General features: G+C 41.6%; 2 protein-coding genes across 3 annotated transcripts; both read left to right on the top strand.

Moving 5' to 3' along the window:
- The first annotated feature begins 3,789 nt into the window (after positions 1-3,789).
- On the top strand, positions 3,790-9,703 carry LOC121572750 (mucin-5AC). Of its 2 annotated transcripts, XM_041884775.2 has the most exons (8): positions 3,790-3,892; positions 4,792-5,375; positions 5,854-6,045; positions 6,617-6,715; positions 7,087-7,237; positions 7,480-7,785; positions 8,237-8,293; positions 9,663-9,703. In XM_041884775.2, exons 2-7 carry the CDS (start codon positions 4,794-4,796, stop codon positions 8,278-8,280), a joined length of 1,374 nt encoding a protein of 457 aa, XP_041740709.2. In that variant the 5' UTR covers positions 3,790-3,892; positions 4,792-4,793; the 3' UTR covers positions 8,281-8,293; positions 9,663-9,703. The 2 variants fall into 2 exon arrangements, with proteins under 2 accessions (XP_041740709.2, XP_041740708.2); XM_041884774.2 differs by lacking the exon at positions 9,663-9,703 and having other exon boundaries at positions 8,237-8,784.
- A 6,400-nt stretch (positions 9,704-16,103) lies between these two features.
- LOC121572749 (serine/threonine-protein kinase Nek5-like) lies at positions 16,104-25,339 on the top strand. Its single transcript, XM_041884773.2, has 10 exons — positions 16,104-16,183; positions 16,852-16,996; positions 17,210-17,312; positions 17,507-17,610; positions 17,695-17,778; positions 18,074-18,135; positions 22,693-22,767; positions 23,305-23,359; positions 23,767-23,955; positions 24,066-25,339. Exons 2-10 carry the CDS (start codon positions 16,871-16,873, stop codon positions 24,912-24,914), a joined length of 1,647 nt encoding a protein of 548 aa, XP_041740707.2. The 5' UTR covers positions 16,104-16,183; positions 16,852-16,870; the 3' UTR covers positions 24,915-25,339.
- Positions 25,340-25,593: the final 254 nt, after the last annotated feature.

A 25,593-nucleotide genomic window follows, 5' to 3' on the forward strand; every position in this document is an offset into this window, starting at 1 on the left:
TGTGACAAAGTTCAGAGAGAAAGTGCAATCTGCAAATGGAGGACGTGATTTTTGGACTTTTCACTGTATTTTGCACCAGGAGGCTTTGTGTTGCAAGTCATTAAAGATGGATAACATCATGAAGGTGGTCATCCAAACTGTTAATTTCATCCGATCCAGAAGCCTGAATCACCGTCAGTTTGACAGCCTTCTCAGAGAGAAAGACCACATCTATGGCCTGCCATACCACACTGAGGTAAGATGGTTAAGCCGAGGTGCTGTGCTGAGGCGTTTCTTTGATTTACGAGAAGAAATTGAACAGTTCATGGAAGAAAAGGGCAAACCAGTGTTAGAATTTAATTCCGCAGAATGGATGCAGGACCTTGCATTTATGGTGAATGTTACAGAGCACCTGAATAACTTGAACAAACAGCTGCAAGGGCGCAACAAAGTTGCCACGCAGTATTATGACAGCATACGTTCTTTCAAGTTGAAGCTGTCATTGTGGGAGACGCAACTCGCCGGTGGTGATGCAGCTCACTTCCCCTGTCTGAAAAATGTGTGCGTGACCCAACATGTGGCAGACATGAAGCGGTTCAAAGATAAAATAACGGGACTGTTAAGGGAGTTTGAGCAACGCTTTCAGATTTTTGGTGAACTGGAGAAAGACTTCAAAGTTTTTTGTTCGCCATTCACCGTGAATCCCTCTCATCTGCCCGTCAGCATCCAACTTGAAATAATAGACTTGCAGTGTGACTCGGATTTGAAGGGCAAATTTGCCGCAGCTGGCTTGGACACATTTTATCAGAATCTCTTGCCAGGTTACCCCAACTTGACAGCCCTCGCTGCAAAACTGTTGTGTATGTTTGGAACCACATATCTTTGTGAGAAAGTTCTCTGTAATGAGCATAAATAAAACAAAGCTGCGCTCAAGGCTCACGCACAAGCACTTGAATCACATCCTGAAGTTGGCTGCCACTCAGGATGTGATGCCTGATATTGATGCGCTGGTGAAAGCTAAAGATGCCAGGTATCAGGAGTCAAATAAACTATGCAACCCCACTTAAAGTGCTGCATGAGACACCCTGATATAGTTCTGTGATCTGTGATATACTTCTGTGAATCACTGAGGCATTGTGTGTTTGTGTGTTGTTTGTCCTCAGAATTTCAAATAACTTGAGGTGTTTTATGATTAATAGTGATGTTGTGCTTTTGGACACACTGTCCTCAGGCTCCAGCTTTATGTTTATATGTTTTTATGTTGATGTGCTATTGTTTTTAATTGATTTTATTTTATTTGTATATTTAACCTATTCTTGACTCTGTGGTTCTTGCACTTGTTTGGGGAACAGGATTTCATTATTTGTATCTACATTTCTGCCTGAGAAATGACACCCTGATATAGTTCTGTGATCTGTGAAACAGTTATGTGAATCACTGAGGCATTGTGTGTTTGTGTGTTCTTTTTCTTTAGAATTTTCAAATAAACTTCAGGTGTTTTATGATTAATAGTGATGTTGTGCTTGTACTATTTTGGACACACTGTCCTCAGGCTCCAGCTTTATGTTTTATGTTGATAGTATTAAAACAAAGAAAACAATCTGAAGTTGTTGTTTTTAAGTTATATATACCATGATTTTACCGGTCCGGCCCACTTGGGAATAGATTTTCCTCCATGTGGCCCCTGAGCTAAAATGAGTTTGACACCCCTGATCTACACTGATTGAAGTGGATTTAACAAGCGACATCAATAAGGGATCATAGCTTTAACCTGGATTGACCTGGTCAGTCTATGTCATGGAAAGAGCAGGTGAACATAATGTTTTGTACACTCAGTGTGTGTGCCTGGTCTTTGTTAAGTGTGTGTACACTATGGTATGTGTGTGTACGCATCAGTGAGTTTGTGAGCCTGTACACATAACACAACTAATGGCACAATAGCAGATTAAAAGTCCACATTTTTGTGCATTAGTTCGTTTGTAAACATGTACGTACTGTACCACATGTGAGTGTACATGACTACTGTTCAGTATGTGGATGGCACAATAGCAGATTAAAAGTAACCACAACACCATGTTGCCATGCTAGCTCAAATAGAACTGGTATAGGACACTTTTGGTGTGGAAATGCTACTTACAGTGAATTGCTGACACTTGCTGTGATTGCTTCTATTGTCTATAACAGTGTCCTTTCGTTCTTATTAAAGTTGAAATAACTTCACTTTCTCTTCATTACAACACTTGCACAACTACTCACTTTCACTCACATCTGATTGTCAAGTGAGTGAATCAACACATGTTTATAGGAAATGACAAATGAGAGACACAATGCATATCTTAAGTAGGTACGCACTACTGATATGACATTCCAAGTAGGTACGCACTGTTGATATGTTCTTATGATTCGTTTTTGGAGAATGAAGTGATATTGAGCAATGGGTCATGTTTTATGATGTAATAATATAAGAGACCATATTGAAGAGTTCCAACCCTGACCAAGGTTTGCTGTCAAACTGTTGATTAGTTCAGAAAAGTTTATGGATTCAATTAAAGATTTTATGAAAAATAAGTAATGACTTTTAGATTCGTTTAGTTATTTAGGCTCTGCCCTTCTTGGTAACGCACTTGTAATAAAGCAGTTACAATGGAGTCTAGCTAGATTATTTATTTAAGTTAAAAACAACAATACTTTTTTAATGTTTTATTTTAATTCAAGTTCTTTCAAGTTATATTATGTTCTCTCTGTCTGTCTGGTCTGTGGAATCTGATGTCTCTGTCTATTGGTAGCAACAAGAACATCTTGAACCATTCAATTCAACATGTCCATTATTCTACTCTAATGACAGTTAAATACAGTAACTATAGCTTAGTTAGGGGGTTGTGAGGAAAAGCTACCAAATGACACAATGGTGAAGTTCAAACAAAGCAGATAGGAGATTGACTGGGCATTTCCCAGTGGATGGACGAGTTCTTGTGCGTGTGTGCGTGTGTCTCACATGACATTTGTCTTGTCAAACAAACAAAGTGACGCCAGACTGGTTGGACAATATAATCCATGTCAGTGTCAACAATTAATAAGAAAAATATTTGAAACAAGTAGGCTATTTTATAATACACACATAACTAAGTTAACAATATTGCACTTTCTTTATCTGGCTTGTTAATATATGCCATTTAGCAGACCCTTTTATCCTAAGCGAGGATACATTTCATGTATGGGTGGGCCCATACATAAACTTCTGTCATCTTCAGACAAATTAAATGTATTCCATTGGGCCATTGAAACTAAAGCCAGCATATCTTTTTTTCCTTCCTTCACAAAATCCAGACTATATTCAAAAGACTGCCCTCCGCTGTGTGAGGTTCAACGCTAAATCAAATAATGTGTTATTTGAGTTAGCCTGATCTGAATGACAATTTTTTTTAAAACCTGGAATGAATAATACAATCAGTAAAAATACAATTAAAATGTTATTTGGTGTTGGCAGTGGATTGTATTTAGGCCTAGATTGTATCTATTGGTAGCTAACTTGATGATATTACTCTTATTTTCCTTTCTTTGCAATATAGTTTCCAAGCATATTTAATACGCAGTGGTATAGAAGAAATCGGATCCATGAAAAGGGTGCAGTGACTCGACACAATCTATTGTCTGAGTATCAGAAGTAGGTCCAACAATTGTTTCCACTCAGTAGACCCTCCCCGAAAGGCCGCACCTGAGGAGAGAAGCATCCTTTGTCCCTCCTCCCCTCGCGAATGCTGTTTAAATAGCGGGTGATTGAGAGCGACTCCTTCTCGAGCACACCTCTGACTTAACAGTGTAGCTGGACTTAAAGTAGCTGTGAGGAGAACTTGTTCAAGGAGTAGTGCGACGCTTTTTACTTCACGGAATCTTCCAAGTCATAAAATTACAGGTAAAGTTTCCATCACTTTTATCTAATCATGTGGATATTTTAAAACAGCAACTCATTCTTTGTTTTAAAATCAAATTCTATCACGTTTCACTGCTTGGAGGGCATTTTCAGCACTGGCATATGCTTGTTTTTTTATTTGCAGCTGGTTAGCTTGATAAACACTATCAGATGATAACTTATTAACCTTTTCTCCCTGGAATAGCCTACGGACGTTTTTGTCTTTTATTTTGTCACATTATTTAATTTAATTAGTGGATCTAGGCTACTAATTAATAATGTGAAAACAATGTGAAAACAATAACAGTCTGGTCTTAATTCAACAAGCTTACCCATTCACTATGCATTGTTTTGTTGTTGTCGAATTCACCACCCATGATATTGATAATTAATGACCAATCACCACAATAATGGCAGGCCGAAGTTTATTCACTGGTATTTTACCCTTATTTACCAGTTAAATTGACTGAGGACACATTCTCATTTACAGTAACAACCTGGGGTTTAGTTACAGGGGAGAAGGGGGGATGAAATGAGCCTATTGGAAGCTGGGAATGATTAGGTTGCCATGATAGTATGGCAGGACACTGGGGTTAACACCCCTACTCTTATGATAAGTGCCATGGGATCTTTATTGACCAATGTATGTTAATGTCTTTATTCAAACTGGTATGACCATTTTATATTCCCATTAATACAACTCAAAGCTTTTGAAATAGGTTTAGTACCATTATCAACATGTGCAACCTAATAAATGCAAGCTAAAGCATGATGGTGCAATGCATCTGACTGTTGATGATTACACTTGTAAATGTTTAATTGTAGATGTCCTTGTTATTAATAATTATTATTATTATCATTATTACATATCCTAATCGCCTGGATCTCTGTTACTGTATCAGGAATGGACAATAGCAGCAGACTAATGATCACAGTCATGGCGTATATGGCGATGGGAGCCTCAATAGCTCAGACTATCGGACCCAACACAGCAATGGTATCCAACACGGCAATGGTACCCAACACTACAATGGTACCCTACACTACAATGGTACCCAACACTACAATGGTACCCAACACGGCAATGGTATCCAACACTACAATGGTACCCAACACTACAATGGTACCCAACACTACAATGATACCCAACACGGCAATGGTACCCAACACTACAATGATACCCAACACGGCAATGGTACCCAACACTACAATGGTACCCAACACTACAATGGTACCCAACACGGCAATGGTACCCAACACTACAATGGTACCCAACACGGCAATGGTACCCAACACTACAATGTTACCCAACACTACAATGGTACCCAACACGGCAATGGTACCCAATACTACAATGGTACCCAACACTACAATGGTACCCAACACATCAATGGTACCCAACGCTACAATGGTACCCAACACTACAATGGTACCCAACATGGCAATGACCCCCACTGTTGTCAACACCACCGTCTCAGCTCTCACGGTGAGTTGCCTAGGCTACATGTCTCACAGTCTCAGACTAGAAAAAGGAAACACATTTTCTCTCACTCTTTCTGGTTTTCCTCTCGACTATCACTATTTCCCTCTCTAATCTTATCTCTTTCTTTCCTCAACGATAAACCTCACAGACTGACATGGAAACAGGAAGTAGATCAAGCAATAGAGTGCCTGTTTGGGAGTTTCAATTACATTCATATACTACACTATCTCACATAGGATTTATGTAGGGCTCTTTGAAAGTCCAAAAAACGCTTTACAACAATGTGGCAAACAACGGAGTAAACCAAGCTTAGACTATATGTTGGGTTCTGCTGGGGTACCACAGTTAAACTAAGCTTGTGAGGCATTTATATGTTATATTCGTCAAGAATCAATATCATTGTACCAATTGCATATTGACCTTTTAAGGTAAAATGAATGACAAACACAACAGCAACTAATGAGGCACTCTTCATACACAGCAAAGCATCTCAAGGGCGGATTGTGGAAAGACTCAGTTCTGTGCTGCTGAGCCGTCAGACTGTGACCCGGCTGTGGCTGGTTCATGTTTCTTCGTCTCCACCCAGCAGTCCTCGGGACAGACCTTCTCCTTCCAGCTACGAGGAGAGTCCAGCGGCTACATCGCTGTAGGCTTGTCCAGAAACACCACACAGGTATGGAAAACTGCCTTGAAATTAGTATACATTTTACAATACCCAGGAAAAGTGAGTTGGGATTTGGGATTGGAGGAAAGTATTTTAACCTCTAAAAGTCTACTAAGCTAACATACAGTATGAAATTGTTTTAAGATGGTCATACCATCATTTAGCTGTTTGATTTTTAATTTTATGACCCCTGTCGGCATAAAAAAAGGCAAAACAGTCAAAAAATGAATCATAAGGAATAAGGTTTTGAAGTGTCTTTCCTATATCTTGGAGATATAAGAAAGCTAATTAAATATTTGTGTTTTTTGGACACATATTTAACCCCTTTTTTTTGTTGGCTTAAACTGACAGATTTTGATGTAAAACAATTTTTTTTACTAGATTGACACACGGGTCAATAGACTCTTAATTAATTTTAGGAAATTCTGGATTTTGTCCAGTTTGGGTATTGAGATTTACATTTAATTCATGACTTTTTTTAAAAATCCCCAAAATGTACACATTATTATTCTTTATTTATTTGTTATTGTTATTCTTTATTTATATTTATTTGAATTCATCCTCTCGCTCTGCTCTGTAGCACGTTAATGACACCACCTACGTGTGTGCCAACAACAACGGCAGCATGAAGTTCTTCACCACTCTCCTACTAAATGGAGTTCTGACTGTCACTGGCACGGTGAGTTGGACCAATCAGAAACAAATGTTTCACTTCTGACTTCCTGGAATGCCTTTCAGAAGCGTGGTTTGATTTCAGGCAAATTCCAGAAGCTAACTGATATTCACCCAATGAACTTATGAGTTGAACAAGATATTGAAAGCAACATTTAAAGCCAAGAGTAAGTGTAAGAGTATACATTTTCTGAGTGGTCATTTAAGTTAAATTTGATCCCATTTCTCACACTTATTCCCTGCATATACACTTGGGTGCCATTTGGGACAAAGCCTTGGAGAATAACAATGTACCTGACTAATTATACAGTGTAGGCCTACTGACATTTGGCTAATGTTCATTTTGGCTAATAACGTTGTGACTCTTGTGTTGTGTAGCTGCCTGTGGACTCTGTGAAAGGCTCAGTCAGCGGTCAGATCATCCAGTGCACCTTCTCTGCTACGCTCTCCAACGCTATTGCCACCAGGAGCACCAGGAGCACTGACACCAGCTTCGTCCTCTCCATTTCCACCGGGACCGTAACTAACGGTGAGGCACTCATCCAAACACGCTCCAGTGTGAAGCTTCCTCTAGATACAGACCTAGGATCAGCTTCCTCTTCCCCAATCCCAACCTTAACGATTAGTGGGGGAAATGCTAAACTGACCCCAGATCAGCGTATACACCCTACACCTCCAAACACCCTGTGGACATTGTATCCCTTCTTTCTGGTCCATCTCTCTCTCTCTCTCTCTCTCTCTCTCTCTCTCTCTCTCTCTTTCTCCTCCCAGGAACCCTGGGTGCTCCTAAGGTTGTCCTGGTCAGCGATGCAGCTGTGAACCTGGCCAACCCCAACAGTACTGTGACCAACTCTGTGAACGCCACCCCCACTACTGCTACTTCCACCACTATTGCTACTTCCACCTCTACTGCTACTTCCACCACTACTGCTACTTCCACCACTACTGCTACTTCCACCTCTACTGCTACTTCCACCACTACTGCTACTTCCACCACTACTGCTACTTCCACCACTAATGCTACTCCCACCACCGCCTCCAGCCACGCCTTGGGCCTGCAACACACCCTGTCTCAAGGTAACAGCCCCATTGAAAATAGCTACTGCTAACACTTTATAATGATAACTGATAACATGATTAAACGTGAATAAACAATCAATATTTGTAAAAATGTCTAACCATTTATAAGGATTAAAAGCACTACAAGTCATGAGCACTTTTATAATTTATAAATAATTAATGTAATTTATCAATAAATTATTTATAATAATGAATAAAGCATTTATAAACATGTATGATAATTTATAACGGTATATTCATGGAAGTTATTATAAATTGTTACCGTAGTACCTTATCTCATAAAATTCCATTTAATCTTAAGTAGACAACTAATCTCTCTCTCTCTCTCTCTCTCTCTCTCTCTCTCTCTCTCTCTCTCTCTCTCTCTCTCTCTCTCTCTCTCTCTCTCTCTCTCTCTCTCTCTCTCTCTCTCTCTCTCTCTCTCTCTCTCTCTCTCTCTCCTTCACAGCTCTGCTGATCCTTCTAGGTGTGCTAGGTATGATGATGCTGTAATGATGATCTGAAGGTGAAGCCCCATGCACTCAGGAATCCTACGTCCAAACCTTTCTGACACTGGCCAGGCTGCGTCCCCAAATGAAACCCTATTCCCTACATAGTGCACTACTTTCACTAGGTTGGGAATAGGGTGCCTTTTTCAGCGCACCCGTACTGGGATAAAGGACCATGTCAGATCTGAAGTTATATGCTTATAAATGCAATCATGTTATTTAACATACTTAATGAAACACCTTCTAGTTGGTAGTAGGAAGACAATAGCCTACAGAATGGACCCAGTGATACAAGGCCCAATACTAAAATTTTCACAATTTCACAATTTTTCAACCTCATATTCATCATCTCAAGCACCTCCCCTAACATCAGCATGTATCTTCTTCTATTGACCACGAAACATCGGACTCGCCGTTTTTCACATGTTGATGTCACAGGAGGTTGGAGGCACCTTAATTGGGGAGGACGGGCTCATAGGAACAACTGGAGCGGCATTAGTGGAATGGTATCAAACACACCCAACACATGGTTTCCATGTGTTTGATTCCATTCCATTTGCTCCTTTTCCAGCCATTATTATGAGCTGTCCTCCCCTCAGCAGCCTCCACTTGTTGATGTTGGTCTGGGTGGTGCTTCAGATGATGAACATGAGGTTGGAATTTCCATGTAAGAAATAAGAAGTTGGTCTAAAAATAGATCCTCCATCAGTGGCGATTTTAGCATGTAAATCTTGGTGGGTCAAACTCATTTAAAAAAATGATGCATGCCAGCAAAGCCACTACACAACACAACACTAAACAATACATTAATTGCATCATAACGGTGACAAACGGTGCCCACAAACTGTTAAACAAATGTGGTTTCTACTGTCAATTGATATGTACAAACTATAGCATAAGAGAACGACGAGCGGATAAGAGGCAATCCGTAATTTCAATTAAGACATTAATGAGCGAGCTAGGACGGACGTAGTTATTATAACTATTTGTTCAGCACTTTTGAAATGTACAGCGACAGAATTCAGAACATGGGTCGTTCTTACAGTATTCTCCCTGTACACCAAGTCAGAACCGTAGGAGAAATAAAGGGTGCATATAAGCAGACAATGAAAGCTGTTACAATATTAGATGATTACATTTCTCTTAAACAGGCTATAGGCTACATGTGCACCACCAAGTCAGAACAGTAGGCTAAGTTATGAAGGGGAAAGGGACCAAATTATTAGGGTGAGGCACATGAGCTACTAACAGCTTACTACACAACATACACTTAGTATTACTTTCTTAGCTACAGTATGCATATCTCCCTGGCATATTACATCATTTATGCAGCAGCATACAATACATGTTTGGACTCACCTTGTTGTGCTGTGCTCACTTGAACAGGAAGGTGGCGCGGCGGTCCTTCTTGTGGGCAAATGTTTTCATCAATCTTTGTCATCAAAGTCTGGCATTCTCTGGATTTATGATGCTTTCAAGACAACTGGGAACACGGAAGAAAACAAGGTCGAATCATGTCGTCAGTGATCTTCAGGTCAGAGCTCTAGAAAGAGGCCCGATTTCCCAACTGGGAATTCAGAGTTGGATGACCGTTCAACCCAGACTTGGATCACACACCCTCTCCACTGAATAGCAGACTAGTGATTGCTTTGCAAAGCTTGCAGTTAGCCACTGATTCCTTCCAACCACTCATTGTTGAATTTGCAATTTCCAACTTGTTTTGTCTGTGTTAAATTGTGACTTAACTTTGTCTGTGTTTGTTGGTGTTAGTGTGAGAGAGAGTGTGTGTGTGTTTAAATATTTGTCAAGTGTTGGCACACATTGTCATAGATGACACCACAAGGTGGCAGAAATGTGTATGTTTGTGTTTGTGCACGCTTGTGCGCCTGTCCAATAATGAAGCCACTGGATGGTGAACTGTTCTTCCTGATTACCCTTTTTAGTGAAACATGTTTTTATGTGCAATTATGGAAATATTTGTATTACACCATCTTTTTAACAATGACATTTATTTACAATGCATGTTTTTACTTTATCAGTTGACACTCAAAAATGGACAACTTTTAATATACTGTAATATACACTCAAATGCTGACACAGAATCACTCATGGTTAGTTCGGATTGCATACTGTTTTATGTGTCATGTCTTTTGTACGGTATTTCATCAGACAGCTGGTATAGGTAGCCATTTTTGGAACAAAAAGCATAAACTTTAAAAAGCATAAATGACGAGCTTACGACTAAAAATATAAACACACATAGACTGTAGCACTTTCAACACAATATATGAATAGTGCTTTACAAATAATGTTATTATAGTATCATGAAGCATATTTTAAAATTAAGAGTTACCAAAATAAAGGAAACACCAACATAAAGTGTCTTAATAGACCGTTAGGCCACCACGAGCCAGAACAGCATCAATGCACCTTGGCATAAATTCTACAAGTGTCTGGAACTCTATTGGAGGGAGGCGACACCATTCTTCCATGCGAAATTCCATAATTTGGTGTTTTGTTGATGGTGGTGGTAAATGCTGTCTCAGGTGCCGCTCCAGAACACTCCCATAAGTGTTGAATTGGGTTGAGATCTGGTGACAGACGGCCATGGCATATGGTGTACATTGTTTTCATGCTCATCAAACCATTCAGTGACCACTCGTGCCCTGTGGATGAGGGCATTGTCACCCCATAGCCATGGTAGCCAAAATAATGGCCTGCCCAGCTTTTTTAAACATGAGCCTATGCATGATGGGACGTTAATGCTTAATTAACTCAGGAACCACAACTGTGTGGAAGCACTCGCTTTCCATACATTTTCTATTCCTAATTTACTCAAGTGTTTCCATTATTTTGGCAGTTACATACACATCTCTATTGATTAAAAAAATATACCAGAAAATATCATTTTTACACCTCTTCTCTTCTTTGGCTCAGCATTTTCTGGTGGCAACCAAAACCCAACACTGTGTTTTATGTCAGATACTTGACTTAATGTATTCCTTTCAGCTCCTAGTAGAGTAAGGGCCTCAAATATCTGACAGCGAGCATGTGTAAAACATCCTTATAAATCATATTTTCAGAACACAAAAACATGTACTATAGTTTTAACATTAGCATTGAAAAGTATATTCTGTTATTGGAATGGTATAGTTTCTGATGTTTGTTTTGTATTATATGTACATTTCAACAAATAAAAGCAATTCTTCAAAAAATACTCTTTGACAGGAGAAAAGATACACATTCATTTCAATAAACAGCCCAGACTACTGCAAAGAAAAAACACTGTAATTGCACACTATACAGAGAATATGAAGCCAGTTCAGTGTTGAACTTGGCTGTAGAGTCCTCCTTTGGTAGCACACCAGGTTTAAGGCAGAAGGTTGAAGAGGTTCGATCAGATCAACAGTATCAACAGGGCTTGAAAAACAAAGAAACACACAATAATTTTTTAAAGTTATTTTTCAACATGACTGTTCGACACTGCCACCTACTGGTTGACTCAAGTAATCATTAACCGGCTCAACAGCATTATTAAATCCTGAAGACCAACCACATTGCAAGCATCACAGTGCAAGAGGACCACAGTGCATGATAAATGACAAAATGTTGACTTTATTCGCCGTGAATCAATGGCTTCACAGGGCTTGAGGGAAGTTGAATTGAGAAATCTGTTAAAAGTGTGATTCACCTGCAGGAGAAGAATAAGGCAAAACGTTAAAAAATATATATTAATAAAATCCTTCAAAGTCAACATGTCCTCGTTCCTGTGTGTGTGTTTGTGTGTGTATATGTGTGTACTCGTGTGTGCATGTGTGTGTGTGTGTGTGTGTGTGTGTGTGTGTGTGTGTGTGCGAGCGTGCTAGCATACGTGCAAAAATTGGTGTCAACATAGTCATCACATTTACTTTTAAAATAACCTTTTGATTGTAGACATGAAAGCAGTTATTTTAGAAAATATGGTTTTCTGAAGCTTACCATCATCCCCAACGGACCCCCAAAAATAGAAAACTTTTTGAAGGCCAGTGTCTGGACCTCAGGATCAAGTTTTTAAGCAAAAGTGGAGACACACACACATTTGATTATTTTATCAGGATCATAGGCAATTTCATTGTTCATCACCTCCACCTGAAATACATAATCAAAGTATTAAATAATGGAAGTTTATACAGGACTGTTTACGCATGGGGAGGATTAATCCACTGTATCAATTTGGTAATACAACTTACTGGTGTTTTGTTGATGAATTTCATTGTGGTTCCATTGTACAAGGCGTTAAAAAAAACAATGTCTCATTTTCATTCAACACAATAATTGACTAAATACAAAGGTGAGATTCGTTACATATTAAGATTTTATTTTCAAATGTCTTCAAATTTCTGCCCTGCTAGAGCTGCCCCGGTCAACTTAAGTGTTGTTATTGTGAAGTTGAAACATCTAGGAGCAACAACGGCTCAGCCCTCTAGTGTCATGTTATTTCACATGCAAGACTCCAGTTAGATCAGCCATTTACTATCTTAGATCCATCAGCTCAAAGCCAGGTTGATATTACTTGTCATCCAAATATTGCTATAATATATTAAATTTAAATTAGACTATGATATTTTCCCCACAAAATGAGTTGGATAGCCTACCTTTGGATTCCTATTAATCTTTAACCAAAGACAATACCCAAAGCTTACAACGCAATACTACTCTACCACATCTAGCAGCTAGTAAGCAGAGCTAGGCAGCTAGCAAACTGTTTTAATGAAACACAATTTTAACAAATAGCAAACTGATGCATGTACACTACTGGTCAAAAGTTTTAGAACACCTACTCATTCAAGGGTTTTTCTTTATTTACTATTTTCTACATTGTAGAATAATAGCGAAGACATCAAAACTATGAAATAACACATGTGGAATCATGTAGTAACCCAAAAAGTGTTAAATAAATCAAAATATATTTTATATTTGAGATTCCTCAAATAGCCACCCTTTGCCTTGATGACAGCTTTGCACACTCTTGGTATTCTCTCAACCAGCTTCATGAGGTAGTCACCTGGAATGCATTTCAATTAACAGGTGTGCCTTCTTAAAAGTTAATTTGTGGATTTTTTCCCCTTCTTAATGCATTTGAGCCAATCAGTTGTGTTGTGACAAGGTAGGGGGTATACAGAAGATAGCCCTATTTGGTAAAAGACCAAGTCCATATTATGGCAAGAACAACTCAAATAAGCAAAGAGAAACGACAGTCCATCATTACTTTAAGAAATGAAGATCAGTCAATCCGGAAAATGTCAAGAACTTTGAACGTTTCTTTTAGTGCAGTCGCAAAAACCATCAAGTGCTATGATGAAACTGGCTCTCATCAGGACCGCCACAGGAATGGAAGACCCAAAGTTACCTCTGCTGCAGAGGATAAGTTCACTAAAACTTTTGACCGGTAGCGTATGTTAAACTGCTTTCTCAGATTTGTTGACCTGTTAATATAAATTCTTCATTTATTTTTAGCAGTGTGCCAAGAAGGAAAAACAAATCTTTATTTCACACTGTTATACTGTTCAACAAATAACAGATTTGTGTGTTAGGTACAGAGGACATAAAAGTTGACAACAGTATACAGATCTTGTTTCATCATTTGAACTTGTGAATGCTTTTACTTCAGCCTAAAGGCATATGAGTTCCTGTAAATCACATGATCTGAATGCTTTGGTTTAGCCCACACTTCCCTATTGTCCCTCCCAGCTGACACACCGGTTGATAGTTGATCATTCATTGCTTAACATGCAATGCAATATGGGTGTGTTTGTTTGATCAAACCATGTAAGCAGAGGAGGAGTCCTGCATAAAAGACTGGAACTCCTATTCAAATCGTAGGTAAAGTAAGCCAGCAGCACAACCAGAAGACAGACAATATTCAAATCGTAGGTAAGGTAATGCAGCAACACAACCAGCAGACAGAAAAGCAAGGTAAGCCTGTGTAAATAACACATACACCTTACTGGTATGTTTGTATTATTGCCAACCAATGTGTTTATACACTGAGTGTACAAAATATTAGGAACACTTGCTCTTTCCATGACATAGACTGACCAGGTGAATCTGGGTGAAAGCTATGATCCCTTATTGAAGTCACTTGTTAAATCCACTTCAGTCAGTGTAGATGAAGGGGAAGAGACAGCTTAAAGAAGGATTTTTAAGCCTTGAGAAAATTGAGACTTGGATTGTGTATGTGTGCCATTCAGGGGGTGAACGGGAAAGACAAAATATTTACAGTAAGTGCCTTTGAACAGCTTATGGTAGTAGACACCGGTTTGAGTGTGTCAAGAACTATAACGGTGCTGGGTTTTCCACGCTCAACAGGTTCCCGTGTGTATCAAGAATGGTCCACCACCCAAAAGACATCCAGCAAAATTGACACAACTTTGAAAGTTTCTTCATGTGCAGTCGCAAAAACCATCAAGTGCTAGGATGAAACTGGCTCTCATGAAGACCGCCACAGGAATGGAAGACCCAAAGTTACCTCTGCTGCAGAGGACACGTTCATTAGAGTTACCAGCCTCAGAAACTGCAGCCCAAATAAATGCTTCACAGAGTTCAAGTAACAGACACATCTTAACATCAACTGTTCAGAGGAGACTGTGTGAATCAGGCCTTCATGGTTGAATTGCTGCAAAGAAACCACTACGAAAGGACACCAATAAGAAGAAGAGACTTGCTTGGGCCAAGAAACAGGAGCAATGGACATTAGTCCGGTGGAAATTTGTCCTTTGGTCTGGAGTCCAAATTTGAGATTTTTGGTTCCGACCGCTGTGTCTTTGTGAGATGCGGAGTGGGTGAACGGATGATCTCCGCATGTGTATTTCCCACCGTAAAGCATGGAGAAGGAGGTGTTATGGTGTGGGGGTGCTTTGCTGGTGACACTGTCTGTGATTTATTTAGAATTCAAGCACACTTAACCAGCATGGCTACCACAGCATTCTGCAGTGATACGCCATCACATCTGGTTTGGGCTTAGTGGGACTATCATTTGTTTTTCAACAGGACAATGACCCAACACACCTCCAGGCTGTGTAAGGGCTATTTGACCAAAATGGAGAGTGATAGAGTGCTGCATCAGATGACCTGGCCTCCACAATCACCCGACCTCAACCCAATTGAGATGGTTTGGGATGAGTTGGACCGCAGAGTGAAGGAAATGCAGCCAACAAGTGTTCAGCATATGTGGGAACTCCTTCAAGACTGTTGGAAAAGCATTCTAGGTGACTACCTCATAAAGCTGATTGAGAGAATGCAAAGCTGTCATGAAGGCAAAGTGTGGCTACCTTGAAGAATCTAAAATCTAAAATACATTTTGATTTGTTTAACACTTTTTTGGTTACTACATGATTCCATATGTGTTATTTCATAGTTTTGATGTCTTCACTATAATTCTACAATGTAGAAAATAGTAAAAATAAAGAAAAACCCTTGACTGAGTAGGTGTTCTAAAACTTTTGACCGGTAGTGTATGTTAAACTGCTTTCTCAGATTTGTTGACCTGTTAATATAAATTCTTCATTTATTTTTAGCAGTGTGCCAAAAAATAAAACACATCATTATTTCACACTGTTATACTGTTCAACTAATAACATATTTGTGTGTTAGGTACAGAGGACATAAAAAGTTGACAACAGTATACAGCTCTTGTCTCATCATTTGAACTTTATTTCAGCCTAAAGGCATATGAGTTCCTGTAAATCACATGATCTGAATGCTTTGGTTTAGCCCACATTTATCTATTGTCCCTCCCAGCTGACGCACAGGTTGACGGTTGAACCATCATTCCTCAACAAGTAATGTGTATATTGGTGTGGGGGTGGTTGTTTGATCAAACCAGGTTAGGTAAGCCAGCAGCACAACCAGCAGACATACAAGCAAAGGTAAGCCTGTGTAAATGATATATACATATACAACTTACTGGTATGTTTGTATTATTGCAAACCAATGTGTTTATACACTGAGTGTACAAAATATTAGGAACACCTGCTCTTTCCATGACATAGACTGACCAGGTGAATCTGGGTGAAAGCTATGATCCCTTATTGATGTAATTCGTTAAATCCACTTCAGTCAGTGTAGATGAAGGGGAAGAGACAGCTTAAAGAAGGATTTTAAAGCCTTGAGACAATTGAGACTTGGATTGTGTATGTGTGCCATTCAGGGCGTGAACGGGAAAGACAAAATATTTACAGTAAGTGCCTTTGAACAGCTTATGGTAGTAGGCACCGGTTTGAGTGTGTCAAGAACTACAACGCTGCTGGGTTTTTCATGCTCAACAGATTCCCGTGTGTATGAAGAATGGTCCACCACCCAAAAGACATCCAGCCAATTTGACACAACTTTAGGAAGCATTGGAGACAACATAGGCCAGCATCCCTTTGAATCGCTTTCGACATGCCTGGGCAAATTCAGGCTGTTCTGAGGGCAAAATGGGGTGCAACTCAATATTGTGGTGTTCCTAATGTTTTGTACACTTAGTGTATATTAAAATTAATTTTATTTATTTTAAAATAATATTGCATCGCTAATTGACATGAGTGAAACACAGATTCCAGTGAAATCTGAAGATGGGGAAAACACAAAGTGTCCTTGAGAAGAAAGGATACACTACCCAGAAGGAGGTAGAGCATGGTGTCATAGCTACTGACAAAGATGGTGACCAGTTTGTCATTAAAGAGATCAACCTGAATGAGGTAAGTGAGAACTATTCGTTATTTCTGAATTGCTTACATCTTAGAGTTTTTTGGAATGATCACAGATGGATAGGATACACAATTGGTTTTCAATTATAGGCAACTCTGCAGGTGCAACAATAATGACTGATAATGACATGTATTCATGAAGATAAAATACATCATTAACATGCCTATATCTTTCAATAAGTCAAATATAATTTGTCTTGACAGACATCTGACTTGAACTCCAGTGCTGGAGAAATTGTCTCAGAGGTTGAAACCCTCAAAGTGATTAGTCATCCCCACATTGTAAGCTACAAAAACTCATTTCTAGGTAACTACATCATTAACTTTGTTGTTTTATTTGTATTTTTATGTATTTTCATTTGTTTCAGACACAGTGTATTGGGATTACAAGTTAATACAGTATCAGCAACTTCAACAAATGAGGTACTACAGTATCAATATGTTTCACAATTAGTATTCTCAAGCAGTATTCACACACAAACTACTTATACATTTTCACAGAGGATAAGTGCTACTATATAGTGACAGACCATTGTGCGAAGGGAAATCTCTCACAGAAGATACAAGAGCAGACGACTAACCCTACAGAAGAGTACTCTGAGAAGGTAGGCAAAGTATTAACTAGAAGGTTCCACACCACAACTGTTTTAATGTTAGGCTAAGCATACATTCCTTTGATACCTTCACAGATTATGGACTGGTTTGTCAAGATCTGCATGGCCCTGAAGCATTTACATGACCAGGGCATTCTTCACCGAAATCTGAGACCCCAGGTACTGCTAATAGAATCTCATGCAAAGGCTATTAGTTTAAAGATAGCCTGGAAATAAACTTAAAGAAAAAGGAGGGTTGATAAAATGTAAGATTTTATGTAAAGCCTTGTTAAATAATGAACTGCATGCTATGATTCGAGTGGGATTGTTGACTTGGAATTCACAGCAATACAAATAGAGATTATTGCAGCAATTTATGATATAATTCATATCAGTGCCTAAATGAAATAATGGAATGCCATAAACTGTTGATTTACACCTCAACTGTACAATTATATTTTCTTCTCTATACTAGAGCATACTCCTCACAGAATTTGAAACACTTCGTTTGGGAGCATTTGGAAGTGTCAATGAAAAGTATGTTAAAGTATGTTACTTGGTAATTATAAGAGGCTCATGATGAATTTACACAACATACAGTTGAAGTCGGAAGTTTACATACACCTTAGCCAAATACATTTAATCTCAGTTTTTCACAATTCCTGACATTTAATCCTTGTAAAAATTCCCTGTCTTAGGTCAGTTAGGATCACCACTTCATTTTAAGAATGTGAAATGTCAGAATAATGGTAGAGAAAATGATTTATTTCAGCTTTTATTTATTTCATCACATTCCCAGTGGGTCAGAAGTTTACATACACTCAATTAGTATTGGGTAGCATTGTCTTTAAATTGTTTAACTTGGGTCAAACGTTTCGGGTAGCCTTCCACAAGCTTCCCACAATAAGTTGGGTGAATTTTGGCCCATTCCTCCTGACAGAGCTGGTGTAACTGAGTCAAGTTTGTAGGCCTCCTTGCTAACACACTCTTTTTCAGATCTGCCCACACATTTTCTATAGGATTGAGGTCAGGGCTTTGTGATGGCCACTCCAATACCTTGACTTTGTTGTTCTTAAGCCATTTTGCCACAACTTTGGAAGTATGCTTGGGGTCATTGTCCATTTGTTAGACCCATTTGCGACCAAGCTTTAACTTCCTGACTGATGTCTTGAGATGTTGCTTCAATACATCCACATACATTTCCTTCCTCATGATGCCATCTATTTTGTGAAGTGCACCAGTCCCTCCTGCAGCAAAGCACCCCCACAGCATGATGCTGCCACCCCCGTGCTTCACGGTTGGGATGGTGTTCTTCGGCATGCAAGCTCCCCCTTTTTCCTCCAAACATAACGATGGTCATTATGGCCAAACAGTTCTTTTTTTGTTTCATCAGACCAGAGGACATTTCTCCGAAAAGTACGATCTTTGTCCCCATGTGCAGTTGCAAACCGTAGTCTGGCTTTTTTATGGCGGTTTTGAAGCAGTGGCTTCTTCCTTGCTGAGCGGCCTTTCAGGTTATGTTGATATAGGACTCGTTTTATTGTGGATATAGATACTTTTGTACCTGTTTCCTCCAGCATCTTCACAAGGTCCTTAGCTGTTTTTCTGGGATTGATTTGCACTTTTCGCACCAAAGTACGTTCATCTCTAGGAGACAGAACACGTCTACTTCCTGAGCGGTATGACGGCTGCGTGGTCCCATGGTGTATATACTTGCGTACTATTGTTTGTACAGATGAACGTGGTACCTTCAGGAGTTTGGAAATTGCTCCCAAGGATGAACCAGACTTGTGGAGGTCTACAATTATTTTTCTGAGGTCTTGGCTGATTTCTTTTGATTTTCCCATGATATCAAGCAAAGAGGCACTGAGTTTGAAGGAAGGTCTTGAAATACATCCACAGGTACACCTCCAATTGACTCAAATGATGTCAATTAGCTATCAAAAGCTTCTAAAGCCATGACATTGTCACACTCTGGCTCGGGACTTGTAATTGAGCCAGGGTGTATTCGTTTGTTGGGTTTTGTTTTGGTTATGTTGGTATAGGGTATGTTCTTTTGGGTGTGTTTGGTTGGTTAGTTCTTGTGTAGGCATGTGACTCCCAATCGGAGGTAACGAGTGTCAGCTGTCGGCTCATTATCTCTGATTGGGAGCCATATTTAATCTGTCAGTGTTCACTTTAGGATTGTGGGTTTTTGTTCCGTGTTCAGTCATTGTCGCTGTGGACTTCACTATCGTCGTTTGTTTTGTGGTTTTCGTTGTTGCTTTAATTTAATAAAGTCAACATGTTCGCTCAACACGCTGCGCCTTGGTCCGCTTCCCTTAGACGATCGTGACAGAAAAACCCACCATACCAGGACCAAGCAGCGTGTCCAGGAGCCAAGGGTATGGACATGGGAGGTGATTTTGGACGGCAAAGGGTCCTGGACTTGGGAAGAAATCCTGGCCGGGATGGATCGCCGGCCATGGAGTGAGGCAGTGAGGAGGCGACGGAGAGAGGAGCAACGGCGTCGGCAGGGCCATCGTCGGAAGGACGAGAGGCAACCCCAAAAAATTTTTTTGGGGGGCACATGGCAGGCGGCTGGGCAGCAGGAGGCTGCCACAGGGAGATGTGGAGAGAAGGCTATCGGATTACGGGAGCCATTGGCGAGTAGAGGGAGGGAAGTTGTTGTGGCACGGCGTGAGAGACTGATGTGTGTTACCAGTCCGGTCCGGCCCGTTCCTGATCCCCAGTTAAGGCCAGTGGTGTGTGTTCCCGGTGCGGACCGGCCTGTTCCTACTCCACGCACCAAGCCCACGGTGTGCGTCGCCAGTCCAGCCCGGCCTGTTCCTGCTCCACGCACTAAGCCTACGGTGTGCGTCGCCAGTCCAGCCCGGCCGGTTCCTGCTCCACGCACCAAGCCTACGGTGTGCGTCGCCAGCCCAGCCTGGCCTGTTCCTGCTCCACGCACCAAGCCTACGGTGTGCGTCGCCAGCCCAGCCCGGCCTGTTCCTGCTCCACGCACCAAGCCTACGGTGTGCGTCGACAGCCCTGCCCGGCCTGTTCCTGCTCCACGCACCAAGCCCACGGTGTGCGTCGCCAGCCCAGCCCGGCCTGTTCCTGCTCCACGCACCAAGCCTACGGTGTGCGTCGCCAGCCCAGCCCGGCCTGTTCCTGCTCCACGCACCAAGCCTACGGTGTGCGTCGACAGCCCTGCCCGGCCTGTTCCTGCTCCACGCACCAAGCCTGCGGTGTGCGTCGACAGCCCTGCCCGGCCTGTTCCTGCTCCACGCACCAAGCCTACGGTGTGCGTCGACAGCCCCTGCCCGGCCTGTTCTGCTCACGCACTAAGCCCACGGTGTGCGTCGTCAGCCCAGCTCGGCCTGTCCCTGCTCCACGCACCAGGCCCACGGTGTGCGTCGCCAGCCCAGCCGGCCTGTTCCTGCTCCACGCACCAAGCCTACGGTGTGCGTCGCCAGCCCAGCCCGGCCTGTTCCTGCTCCACGCACCAAGCCTACGGTGTGCGTCGACAGCCCTGCCCGGCCTGTTCCTGCTCCACGCACCAAGCCCACGGTGTGCGTCGCCAGCCCAGCCCGGCCTGTTCCTGCTCCACGCACCAAGCCTACGGTGTGCGTCGACAGCCCTGCCCGGCCTGTTCCTGCTCCACGCACCAAGCCTGCGGTGTGCGTCGACAGCCCTGCCCGGCCTGTTCCTGCTCCACGCACCAAGCCTAAGTTTGCGTCGACAGCCCTGCCCGGCCTGTTCCTGCTCCACGCACTAAGCCCACGGTGTGCGTCGTCAGCCCAGCTCGGCCTGTCCCTGCTCCACGCACAAGGCCCACGGTGTGCGTCGTCAGCCCAGCCCAGCCGGTCCCTGCTCCACGCACCAGGTCTACGGTGTGCGTCGCCGCCCAACCCGGCCTGTTCCTGCCACTCGCACCAAGTCAAGGGGAGCTGAGTGCGTCAGCCTGGTCCAGCCCGTTCCTGCTACTCGCACCAAGCCAGGGGTGCGAGTCGTCAGCCTGGTCCAGCTCGTCCCTGCTACTCGCACCAAGCCAAGGGTGCGAGCCGTCAGCCTGATCCAGCCCATTCCTGCTACTCGCACCAAGCCAGGGATGCGAGTCGTCAGCCTGGTGAGGCCCGTTCCGGCTTCACGCACCAAGCCTAGGGTGCGTATCGTCAGCCAGGTCCGGTCCGTTCCTGCCTCACGCGCCAAGCCAGGGGTGCGCGTCGTCAGTCCAGATCCTACCAGCTGGGTCAGATCGGACCGGGGGCGCTACGGGGGATTGAAGAGGGGTGGTGGTCAAGCCCGGAGCCGGAGCCGCCTCCGAGGAGCAACACCCACCCAGCCCTCCCCTATTGTGGGGTTGTGAGGCGCGGTCGCAGTCCGCGCCTTTAGGGGGGTACTGTCACACTCTGGCTCGGGACTTGTAATTGAGCCAGGGTGTATTCGTTTTGTTGGGTTTTGTTTTGGTTATGTTGGTATAGGGTATGTTATTTTGGGTGTGTTTGGTTGGTTAGTTCTTGTGTAGGCATGTGACTCCCAATCGGAGGTAACGAGTGTCAGCTGTCGGCTCGTTATCTCTGATTGGGAGCCATATTTAATCTGTCAGTGTTCACTTTAGGATTGTGGGTTTTTGTTCCGTGTTCAGTCATTGTCGCTGTGGACTTCACTATCGTCGTTTGTTTTGTGGTTTTCGTTGTTGCTTTAATTTAATAAAGTCAACATGTTCGCTCAACACGCTGCGCCTTGGTCCGCTTCCTTAGACGATCGTGACAGACATAATTTTCTGGAATTTTCCAAGCTGTTTAAAGGCACAGTCAACTTAGTGTATGTACACTTCTGACCCACTGGAATTGTGATACAGTGAATTATAAGTGAAAAAATCTGTCTGTAAACAATTGTTGGAAAAATTACTTGTGTCATGCACAAAGTAAATGTCCTAACCGACTTGCCAAAACTATAGTTTGTTAACAAGAAATGTGTGGAGTGGTTGAAAAACTTCCGACTTCAACTGTACATTAATAGTTTAGTATTTTTGATTACATAAATGAGTAGTTTAGTATTTTTTAAAAATATATGATTTTGTGTTCATGTGCCTATTTCTTTTATCAGGGCTACCAACGAGGATGGAATGGTGGGTTATTTAGGCCCAGAGATTCTGACTGATGGAATGTATGACACCAAAAGGTAGAAAATATTGAAGATGCATATTTAAATATATATTCCTGAAAAAACTGTAAAGATATTGATGAAATAGTTTGTAATTTCCCAAAACGTTCAAGGTATAGTGAGATGAGAATGAAATCACAAAAGCTAACAAAACAGTTTAGGCTGGATAGTCCCTTATTTACTGTAACTTGAACCCTCTGTCACAAGGCCTATGATGTGGTATCATAAAATGACATAAAATATGTCTAAGTCATGTCACAAGCTATATGTTAGGTAAGCCAGGCCAGTAAGATGACCTAGACAATAATGAAAATGTAAAGTAAGTTGACAATTGCAGAGATCCACTGTCATGGCTGATACCACACACACACGCACGCACACACACACACACACACACGCACAGACACACACTGTTACCATAGGATATGTTTATGACATATTTATGAAGGCTTTATGACAGGGTTATAAGTGCGAAAATATAAGTGGGTGGGTTATGCAGTGTAAAATAATGATAATTACATGAGAATTAATGTGTTTATTTTCCATCCTTTGCAGTGATATTTGGTCCTTGGGATGTGTGCTGTATGAATTGTGTATGCTTCAGTGCGCAGTAAGTAATCCTGCATTCAAATGCTCGTCATAATTTCACATTTTCCAGTTGGTGAAGTTGTTTACGACATGAGTGCATTCAAATAGTTTCATAAAGTAGGAATAATTCTTCAACCAATGAGATAATAGTATCTACCCAGCTAGCTTAAGATAGCTAACATTGACAAAGTTAAACATGTATTTTATAAAAATTATTAAGATTGTAAGATTGCTCTGTTTTATCACTTTTCAGCTGAAAAGTTAAAAGATCAGATACCAAAACTTGTAAACTCGGGTTGCCAAATTGTGATTTGAAGGGTCGATCAACATCCAATAATTCCAACACCACTTAAAAGCATTCTATTTTGCCTGTCCACTAACTAGCTAAAGACGGATATTGTGTGATCATAGACAGTTGTTTCTTCACAGTTCACTGCAGAGAGCACAATCAAGCTCATCCCCCAAATATTGGGAGGTCCTTACCCATCTCTCCCAGAGAGCTTCTCATCTGAGCTATGCGATCTCCTGTATGACATCTTCCAACAAGACCCAAGCATTAGGCCTTCAGCTGGTGAAATCTTGGCGAAACCATTCATTATCAGTTTCCTCACAAAAAAGGTTTGCTATGCAATATCAATCAATCAATTGTTCAATATGTCTGGGCATCCATCCAACCATCTACATTTCCATTCATTCAGTAATCTAAATGTATTTCTGCATTTCTATAGAGTGAGAAAACTGTGGAGGAACTCCAGACCACCTTGAACAAGTTGAGAACTCTGGCAGACGGCTTGGAGAGTATTCACACAGGCACCACCATAGGTAGTCTGACGGGAGGTGTTATTGGGGCAGCTGGAGGAATTACATCTATAGTGGGGCTCATCCTGGCTCCCTTCACTCTTGGCACCTCCCTGATCGTCACTGGGGTGGGTATTGGGGTGGCTGTCGCTGGTGGAGCCACAGCCGGAGTATCCAACATTACCAACATGGTCAATCAGTCCACCAACCACCTAGCCATGAAGAACAGCATCAAGGAGTTCCAGGAGAAGATGAACTCTGTGGTGACATCTTTACAAGACATCGCTGAGGGTTTGGAGACACTCACGCAAAGTAGCTCTTCTCAGATAGAAAGTGCCTGTTTTAGTGCAAAGACCGCTGCTAATGCTGGTGTGTGGGTTGGGAAAGGCCTTGCGGGCACCACAGAGCTCTTCAGACTACTCCAGGTGGCCAACATTGGCAAGGTGGTATCCCAAACTGCCAGGGCAGTGCGTGTGGCAGAGGTGGCGACAGGAATATTTTCAGCTTTTTTTGTAGCAGTTGATATCTTCTTTATCGCCATGGATGCCAAAGAGATCCACAACATCCGACAGGCAAAGGCGAATGAACAGTCTGGTGATACCAGTAAGTTAGAAATGATGGACACAGACTCCACCACTGAGTTGAACCCTGGATGTGAAAAACCTGAGGTCAAGTCAGAGACCATGAAGTTCATTCAGACGATCAGACAGACAACTGAACAGCTACAGGAGAGCCTGGACGAACTGAGTGACGTCATCTCATTCATTCCTAAGATATAGGACTGTTGCTTAGACAACTGAACTACTTAGTGATTGTAAGAGATGCATAAACAACAGATCCAATCATACTTTAATATGCAACTTCTCTGCAATAGACAGGTATGGACAGATTGCCTTTTTGATACCCAGAATCTCACTTTCATCCTTAAGACATTGCTTGTACAACTCAGTTATGATAACTAGGTGGTACAGATCAAAATCTATATCACAGACACCTCTACTTCTGAAATGTTTCATTTTATATCATAACTGACAGGATGATTTTATCTGTATTTTATTTTCATGAAACAAATTGTATTCAAATAGTAATCAACTGCAAAATTATCAGTTTCACTCTATTAATACATGAAGGTGCATGTTGATTGTGTAGAATTATATTAATAAAACATTGACTGGAATATTGTTGAAACATTATACATGAACGTTTCTTGATGGTAAAATGATTAAGATCAGTTAATAAAAATAAATAAATATATAATGCGCCAAATCCGTCTCTTGGCCTGATGGTAGCCTTTTTCATGTACAAATACACACTGGTAAACCCTGGTAAAGTACAAACATCGTTCATAATTAACAGCCTGTTAGTGTCCGGTACTTGTTTGTGTTGCACCTGTATCCTGGAAAATGGACCTGTCTGGGAATGGCCATCTGTTAACACACACAAGGATAGACTTAACCT

This window comes from Coregonus clupeaformis, chromosome 8 (assembly GCF_020615455.1).
Source record: "Coregonus clupeaformis isolate EN_2021a chromosome 8, ASM2061545v1, whole genome shotgun sequence".
Taxonomy (NCBI): domain Eukaryota; kingdom Metazoa; phylum Chordata; class Actinopteri; order Salmoniformes; family Salmonidae; genus Coregonus; species Coregonus clupeaformis.